At 64.4% G+C, this 10,250-nt stretch overlaps 1 protein-coding gene across 1 annotated transcript; it reads left to right on the forward strand.

The window, feature by feature from the left end:
• Positions 1–7,679: 7,679 nt before the first annotated feature.
• LOC121082120 (mucin-22-like) lies at positions 7,680–9,278 on the forward strand (the record flags this gene model as incomplete). The annotated part of the gene is made up of 2 exons (XM_040581454.1): positions 7,680–7,996; positions 8,816–9,278. Coding segments are annotated over 2 exons (780 nt in total), but the record flags the coding sequence as incomplete, so codon positions are not given.
• Between the last annotated feature and the right edge of the window lie 972 nt (positions 9,279–10,250).

Consider the following 10,250-nt stretch of genomic DNA (forward strand, 5'->3'; position numbering starts at 1 on the left):
ACCATCCCCCCTGGTGGGAAGAATGTCTCCCCATCCCCCTCCCCCCCCGGTGGATCAACCCACCCTTGATGGAGCTCAAGGGGGTGCCCTGGTCCCACCCCAACCCTGTAGACCCCAACCCAACCCTGTAGACCCCCATGGTTGGGGGGAGGTGGCGATGTCACCCACTGGGGGACATTGGTTCATGGGGGGTGGGGGGTGGACCCCCAACCCAACCCTGTAGACCCCCATGGTTGGGGGGAGGTGGCGATGTCACCCACTGGGGGACATTGGTCCATGGGGGGGGGGGGTGGACCCCCACCCCAACCCTGTAGAGCCCCAACCCAACCCTGTAGAGCCCATGCCGGTGGCACGTGTCCCGGTCCCATGCACCGCACCCTTGGCGCCAGCACGGTGACACGGCTTGGCCCGCACGTGCCACCTGGTCACCAGGGTGGTGGCTTTTCCTGGAAAAAGTGAAAGTCTGGGAGATGCCGGGGCAAAGAGGAATGGGGCAAAGTCCTATCGCACTGGGAAAGGTGCCAAGCGCAACGCGTGGTGAGAAGAGCGTTGGGTTGGGGGACACCCAAGGTGGTGTTGTGGGGGTGGGGAGTGGGGTGGGGCCACCATGTGGCCCTTGTGGGGACACAGGGAGGAAGAGGAGGAGGATGTTCCTCTCTCTGACCCTGAGGAACCATGGCCAACGCATGCGTCACCCTCAACTCCTTCCACGCCAGCCCGTGGAGCTGCTGTGTGTCCTTCTGGACACAAAACACCTCCAGAACCACCAAGACCTCCAGCTGGGCACCCAAACCCACCAGTTGGGCACATAAACCCACCAGCTGGTCCACCAAAAGCCCACCAGCTCAGCGCCAAAAGCCACCAGCTGGTCCACCAGAACCTCACCAGCTGGCTGGTGACCAAAAGCCACCAACTGGCCACCAAAACCTCACCAGCTGGCCACCAAAAGTCACCCATTCCCCTGTGGCCATCACACCACTGCCCCCACTAAAGCTGTTGCCACCTCTGTGTGGCCAACAGCCACCAGCCCCTCTGTTCTCTCCACAGCCCAAGCCAGTGCCACCACCATGAAGGTAACCACAGCCTCCACGATGGCCACCAGCAACTCCACAACGGCCGATAACACTACCTCACCCTCCCCGAAGGCCACCAACACCTCCACAATGGCCACCATGGCCACCAGCACTTCAACAAACACCACCAGCACCTCCAAAATGGCCAACAGCAGCACCTCACCTTCTGTGAATGCCACCAGAACCTCCACAACGGCCACCATGGCCATCAGCAACTCAACAAACACCACAGCCGCAAATACAACAGCCACCATGGCCACCAGCACCAAAACAAATGACACAAGCACCTCAATGACAGTGACCATGGCCACCAGCACCTCAAAAAATACCACCAGTAGGTCCAACATGACCACAAGAACTAACTCACACTCCACGATGGAGACCACCACCACTAAAATGCCAATGGGCATCTCCACAAAGGCCACCAGACCCTTTGGGAACCCAATGACAGTCACCAGCACCTCCGCAACAGCCACCAGCACCTCTGTGCCCAACATGATGGCCGACAGCAACTCCATGGTAGACAACAGCTCACCTGGGACTAACACACCTGTCGATATCACCTCCACAGAGGATACAAGACCTACAGGGCCCACCATGACAGTTGCCAGCACCACCCCATTGGTCGCCAGCAACTCTGGGCCCACCATGACAGACACCAGCACCTCTGGGCCCACCATGACGGTTACCAGCATTAGAGGGCCCACTACGAAGGACACCAGCAGCTCATGGCCCACCATGACAGTTGCCAGCACCCCTGGGCCCGCCACGATGGTCTCCAGCACCACAAGGCACACCACACCGTTCGACAGCACTACAGGGCCCACTACGACATTCGCCAGCACTACAGGGCCCACCATGACGGTCGCCAGCAGCTCTGGGCCAACCACAATGGCCGACAGCACCTCTAGACCAATGACAACGGTCCCCACTACCTCGGGGCCCACCACGAAGGACACCAGCACCTCTGGGCCCACCACGACTGTCACCAGCACTACAGGGCCCACCACGACGGCCACCAGCATCTCTGGGCCCACCACGACGGCCACCAGCACCTCTGGGCCCACCACGACGGCCACCAGCACCTCTGGGCCCACCACGACCGTCGCCAGCACCTCTTGGCCCACCACGACGGTCGCCAGCACCTCTGGGCCCACCACGACACTCGACAGCACCTCTGGGCCCACCACAACTGTTGCCAGCACCTCTGGGCCCACCACGACGGTCGCCAGCACCTCTGGAAGCACCACAATGGCCGACAGCACCTCTGGGCCCACCACAATGGTCACCAGCACTACAGGGCGCACTACGAAGGACACCAGCAACTCTGGGCCCACCACGACAGTCACCAGCAACTCTGGGCCCACCATGACAGTTGCCAGCACCCGTGGGCCCACCACGATGGTCGCCAGCACCACTGGGACCACCACGACGGTCGCCAGCACCTCTGGGCCCACCACGACGGTCGCCAGCACATCTGGGCCCACCACGACAGTCACCAGCACCTCTGGAACCACCACAATGGCCGACAGCACCACTGGGCCCACCACGACAGTCACCAGCACCTCTGGGCCCACCACAACTGTCGCCAGCACCTCTGGGCACACCATGATGGTCGCCAGCACCTCTGTACCCACCAGAACTTTCACCAGCACCTCTGGGCCCACCATGACAGTTGCCAGCACCCGTGGGCCCACCACGACTGTCTCCAGTACCACAGGGCCAACCACGACGGTCGCCAGCACCTCTGGAACCACCACAATGACCGACAGCACCTCCGGGCCCACCACGACGGTCGCCAGCACCTCTGGGCCCACCACGATGGTCGCCAGCACCTCTGGACCCACCACAACTGTCACCAGCACCTCTGGGCCCACCATAACAGTTGCCAGCACCCCTGGGCCCACCACGACGGTCTCCAGCACCACAGGGCCAGCCACGATGGTCACCAGCACCTCTGGGACAACCACGATGGTCGCCAGCACCTCTGGGCCAACCACGATGGTCGCCAGCACCTCTGGGCCCACCACGACGGTCACCAGCACTACAGGGCCCACCACGACGGTCGCCAGCAACTCTGTGCCCACCACGACGGTCGCCAGCACCTCTGGGCCCACCACGACGGTCGACAGCACCTCTGGGCCCACCATGACAGTTGCCAGCACCCCTGGGCCCACCACGATGGTCTCCAGCACCTCTGGACCCACCACGATGGTTGCCAGCACCTCTGGACCCACCACGACAGTCGCCAGCACTACAGGGCCCACCACGACGGCCACCAGCATCTCTGGGCCCACCACGACGGCCACCAGCACCTCTTGGCCCACCACGACGGTCGCCAGCACCTCTGGGCCCACCACGACACTCGACAGCACCTCTGGGCCCACCACGACGGTCGCCAGCACCTCTGGAAGCACCACAATGGCCGACAGCACCTCTGGGCCCACCACGATGGTCACCAGCACTACAGGGCGCACTACGAAGGACACCAGCAACTCTGGGCCCACCATGACAGTTGCCAGCACCCGTGGGCCCACCACGATGGTCGCCAGCACCACTGGGACCACCACGACGGTCGCCAGAACCTCTGGGCCCACCATGACGGTCGCCAGCACCTCTGGGCCCACCACGACAGTCACCAGCACCTCTGGAACCACCACAATGGCCGACAGCACCACTGGGCCCACCACGACAGTCACCAGCACCTCTGGGCCCACCACAACTGTCGCCAGCACCTCTGGGCACACCATGATGGTCGCCAGCACCTCTGTACCCACCAGAACTTTCACCAGCACCTCTGGGCCCACCATGACAGTTGCCAGCACCCGTGGGCCCACCACGACTGTCTCCAGTACCACAGGGCCAACCACGACGGTCGCCAGCACCTCTGGAACCACCACAATGACCGACAGCACCACTGGGCCCACCACGACAGTCACCAGCACCTCTGGAACCACCACAATGACCGACAGCACCTCTGGGCCCACAACGACAGTCGCCAGCACCTCTGGGCCCACCACGATGGTCGCCAGCACCTCTGGGCCCACCATAACAGTTGCCAGCACCCCTGGGCCCACCACGACGGTCTCCAGCACCTCTGGGCCCACCACGATGGTCGCCAGCACCTCTGGGCCCACCACGATGGTAGCCAGCACCTCTGGGCCAACCACGATGGTCGCCTTCACCTCTGGGCCCACCACGACGGTCAACAGCACTACAGGGCCCACCACGACGGTCGCCAGCACCTCTGGGCCCACCACGACGGTCGACAGCAACTCTGGGCCCACCACGATGGTTGCCAGCACCTCTGGACCCACCACGACAGTCGCCAGCACTACAGGGCCCACCACGAAGGACACCAGCACCTCTGGGCCCACCACGACAGTCTCCAGGACCTCTGGGCCCACCACAACAGTTTCCAGGACCTCTGAGCCCACCACGATGGTCGCCAGCACCACTGGGCCCACCACGACAGTCACCAGCACCACTGGGCCCAGCACGACGGTCGCCAGCACCACTGGGCCCACCATGACAGTTGCCAGCACCCCTGGGCCCACCACGATGTTCGTCAGCAGCTCTGGGCCCACCACGATGGTCGCCAGCACCTCTGGGCCCACCACAACAGCGACAAGAACCACTGGGCACACCACTACACTTGCCAGCACCTCTGGGCCCACCACAACTGTTGCCAGCACGTCTGGGCCTACCACAACTGTCACCAGCACCTCTGGGCCAACCACAAATGTCACCAGCACCTCTGGGCCCACCATGACAGTTGCCAGCACCCGTGGGCCCACCACGACTGTCTGCAGCACCTCTGGAACCACCACAATAGCTGACAGCACCTCTGGGCCCACCACGACGGTCGCCAGCACCTCTGGGTCCACCACGATGGTTGCCAGCACCTCTGGAACCACCACAATGGCCGACAGCACCACTGGGCCCACCACGACGTTCGCCAGCACCTCTGGGCCCACCACGACGGTCGCCAGCACCTCTGGGCCCACCACGATGGCCGACGGCACCACTGGGACCACCATGACAGTCGCCAGCACCTCTGGGCCCACCACGATGGCCGACGGCACCACTGGGCCCACCACGACAGTCACCAGCACCTCTGGAACCACCACAATGTCCGACAGCACCACTGGGACCACCACGATACTCACCAGCACCACTGGAACCACCACGACGGTCGCCAGCACCTCTGGGCCCACCACGACAGTCACCAGCAACTCTGGAACCACCACAATGGCCGACAGCACCACTGGGACCACCACAATGGCCGACAGCACCTCTGGGCCCACCACGACGGTCGCCAGCACCTCTGGGCCCACCACAATGGCCAAGAGCACCTCTGGGCCCACCATGACGGTCGCCAGCACCTCTGGGCCCACCACAATGGCCGACAGCACCACTGGGCCCACCACGACAGTCACCAGCCCCTCTGGAACCACCACGACGTTCGGCAGCACCTCTGGGCCCACCATGACAGTCGCCAGCACCTCTGGGCCCACCACGATGTCCGACGGCACCACTGGGCCCACCACGACAGTCACCAGCACCTCTGGAACCACCACAATGGCCGACAGCACCACTGGGCCCACCATGACAGTCGCCAGCACCACTGGAACCACCACGACAGTCACCAGCAACTCTGGGCCCACCATGACAGTTGCCAGCACCTCTGGGCCCACCACGATGGTTGCCAGCAACTCTGGGCCCACCACGACAGTCACCAGCAACTCTGGAACCACCACAATGGCCGACAGCACCACTGGGCCCACCACAATGGCTGACAGCACCTCTGGGCCCACCATCACGGTCGCCAGCACCTCTGGGCCCACCACAATGGCCGAGAGCACCACTGGGCCCACCACGATAGTCACCAGCACCTCTGGGCCCACCACGACAGTCACCAGCAACTCTGGAACCACCACAATGGCCGACAGCACCACTGGGACCACCACGATAGTCACCAGCACCACTGGAACCACCACGACGGTCGCCAGCACCTCTGGGCCCACCACGACAGTCACCAGCAACTCTGGAACTACCACAATGGCCGACAGCACCACTGGGACCACCACGATAGTCACCAGCACCACTGGAACCACCACGACGGTCGCCAGCACCTCTGGGCCCACCACGACAGTCACCAGCAACTCTGGAACCACCACAATGGCCGACAGCACCACTGGGCCCACCACAATGGCCGACAGCACCTCTGGGCCCACCACGATGGTCGCCAGCACCTCTGGGCCCACCACGATGGCCGACGGCACCACTGGGCCCACCACGATGGTCACCAGCACCACTGGGCCCACCACAATGGCCGACAGCACCTCTGGGCCCACCACGATGGTCACCAGCACCTCTGGGCCCACCACGACGTTCGCCAGCACCTCTGGGCCCACCACGATGGCCGACGGCACCACTGGGCCCACCATGACAGTCGCCAGCACCTCTGGGCCCACCACGATGTCCGACGGCACCACTGGGCCCACCACGACAGTCACCAACACCTCTGTAACCACCACGATGGCCGACAGCACCACTGGGACCACCACGATAGTCACCAGCACCACTGGAACCACCACGACGGTCGCCAGCACCTCTGGGCCCACCACGACAGTCACCAGCAAATCTGGAACCACCACAATGGCCGACAGCACCACTGGGACCACCACGATACTCACCAGCACCACTGGAACCACCACGACGGTCGCCAGCACCTCTGGGCCCACCACGACAGTCACCAGCACCTCTGGGCCCACCACGACAGTCACCAGCACCTCTGGGCCCACCACGACAGTCACCAGCAACTCTGGAACCACCACAATGGCCGACAGCACCACTGGGCCCACCACAATGGCCGACAGCACCTCTGGGCCCACCATGACGGTCGCCAGCACCTCTGGGCCCACCACGACGGTCACCAGCACCTCTGGGCCCACCACAATGGCCGAGAGCACCACTGGGCCCACCACGACAGTTAACAGCCCCTCTGGAACCACCACGATGGTCGCCAGCACTTCTGGGCCCACCACGATGGTCACCAGCACCTCTGGGCCCACCACGACGTTCGCCAGCACCTCTGGGCCCACCACAATGGCCGACGGCACCACTGGGCCCACCATGACAGTCACCAGCACCTCTGGAACCACCACAATGTCTGACAGCACCACTGGGACCACCACGATAGTCACCAGCACCACTGGAACCACCACGACGGTCGCCAGCACCTCTGGGCCCACCACGACAGTCACCAGCACTTCTGGGCCCACCATGACAGTTGCCAGCACCTCTGGGCCCACCACGATGGTCGCCAGCACCTCTGGGCCCACCACGATGGTTGCCAGCAACTCTGGAACCACCACAATGTCCGACAGCACCACTGGGACCACCACGATAGTCACCAGCACCACTGGAACCACCACGACGGTCGCCAGCACCTCTGGGCCCACCACGACAGTCACCAGCAACTCTGGAACCACCACAATGGCTGACAGCACCACTGGGCCCACCACAATGGCCGACAGCACCTCTGGGCCCACCATGACGGTCGCCAGCACCTCTGGGCCCACCACAATGGCCGAGAGCACCACTGGGCCCACCACGACAGTCACCAGCCCCTCTGGAACCACCACGACGGTCGCCAGCACCTCTGGGCCCACCACGACAGTCACCAGCAACTCTGGAACCACCACAATGGCCGACAGCACCACTGGGCCCACCACAACTGTCTCCAGCACCTCTGGGCCCACCACGATGGTCGCCAGCACCTCTGGGCCCACCACGATGGCCGACGGCACCACTGGGCCCACCACGATGGTCACCAGCACCACTGGGCCCACCACGATGGCCGACAGCACCTCTGGGCCCACCACGATGGTCACCAGCACCTCTGGGCCCACCACGACGTTCGCCAGCACCTCTGGGCCCACCACGATGGCCGATGGCACCACTGGGCCCACCATAACAGTCGCCAGCACCTCTGGGCCCACCACGATGTCCGACGGCACCACTGGGCCCACCACGACAGTCACCAACACCTCTGGAACCACCACGATGGCCGACAGCACCACTGGGACCACCACGATAGTCACCAGCACCACTGGAACCACCACGACGGTCGCCAGCACCTCTGGGCCCACCACGACAGTCACCAGCAAATCTGGAACCACCACAATGGCCGACAGCACCACTGGGACCACCACGATAGTCACCAGCACCACTGGAACCACCACGACGGTCGCCAGCACCTCTGGGCCCACCACGAGAGTCACCAGCAACTCTGGAACCACCACAATGGCCGACAGCACCACTGGGCCCACCACAATGGCCGACAGCACCTCTGGGCCCACCATGACGGTCGCCAGCACCTCTGGGCCCACCACGACGGTCACCAGCACCTCTGGGCCCACCACAATGGCCGAGAGCACCACTGGGCCCACCACGACAGTTAACAGCCCCTCTGGAACCACCACGATGGTCGCCAGCACTTCTGGGCCCACCACGATGGTCACCAGCACCTCTGGGCCCACCACGACGTTCGCCAGCACCTCTGGGCCCACCACGATGGCCGACGGCACCACTGGGCCCACCATGACAGTCGCCAGCACCTCTGGGCCCACCACGATGTCCGACGGCACCACTGGGCCCACCACGACAGTCACCAACACCTCTGGAACCACCACGATGGCCGACAGCACCACTGGGACAACCACGATAGTCACCAGCACCACTGGAACCACCACGACGGTCGCCAGCACCTCTGGGCCCACCACGACAGTCACCAGCAAATCTGGAACCACCACAATGGCCGACAGCACCACTGGGACCACCACGATAGTCACCAGCACCACTGGAACCACCACGACGGTCGCCAGCACCTCTGGGCCCACCACGACAGTCACCAGCAACTCTAGAACCACCACAATGGCCGACAGCACCACTGGGCCCACCACAATGGCTGACAGCACCTCTGGGCCCACCATGACGGTCGCCAGCACCTCTGGGCCCACCACGACGATCACCAGCACCTCTGGGCCCACCACAATGGCCGAGAGCACCACTGGGCCCACCACGACAGTCACCAGCCCCTCTGGAACCACCACGATGGTCGCCAGCACTTCTGGGCCCACCACGATGGTCACCAGCACCTCTGGGCCCACCACGACGTTCGCCAGCACCTCTGGGCCCACCACAATGGCCGACGGCACCACTGGGCCCACCATGACAGTCGCCAGCACCTCTGGGCCCACCACGATGGCCGACGGCACCACTGGGCCCACCACGACAGTCACCAGCCCCTCTGGAACCACCACGACGGTCGCCAGCACCTCTGGGCCCACCACGACAGTCACCAGCAACTCTGGAACAACCACAATGGCGGACAGCACCACTGGGCCCACCACAACTGTCTCCAGCACCTCTGGGCCCACCACGACGTTCGCCAGCAGCTCTGGGCCCACCATGACAGTCGCCAGCACCTCTGGGCCCACCACGATGGCCGACGGCACCTCTGGGCCCACCACGATGGTCACCAGCACCACTGGGCCCACCACAATGGCCGACAGCACCTCTGGGCCCACCACGATGGTCACCAGCACCTCTGGGCCCACCACGACGTTCGCCAGCACCTCTGGGCCCACCACGATGTCCGACGGCACCACTGGGCCCACCACGACAGTCACCAACACCTCTGGAACCACCACGATGGCCGACAGCACCACTGGGACCACCACGATAGTCACCAGCACCACTGGAACCACCACGACGGTCGCCAGCACCTCTGGGCCCACCACGACAGTCACCAGCAACTCTGGAACCACCACGATGGTCGCCAGCACTTCTGGGCCCACCACGATGGTCACCAGCACCTCTGGGCCCACCACGACGGTCACCAGCACCTCTGGGCCCACCACAATGGCCGACGGCACCACTGGGCCCACCATGACAGTCGCCAGCACCTCTGGGCCCACCACGATGGCCGACGGCACCACTGGGCCCACCACGACAGTCACCAGCACCTCTGGAACCACCACAATGTCTGACAGCACCACTGGGACCACCACGATAGTCACCAGCACCACTGGAACCACCACGACGGTCGCCAGCACCTCTGGGCCCACCACGACGGTCGCCAGCACCTCTGGGCCCACCATGACAGTT

Source organism: Falco naumanni, unplaced genomic scaffold (genome assembly GCF_017639655.2).
Source record: "Falco naumanni isolate bFalNau1 unplaced genomic scaffold, bFalNau1.pat scaffold_305_arrow_pat_ctg1, whole genome shotgun sequence".
Lineage (NCBI taxonomy): Eukaryota > Metazoa > Chordata > Aves > Falconiformes > Falconidae > Falco > Falco naumanni.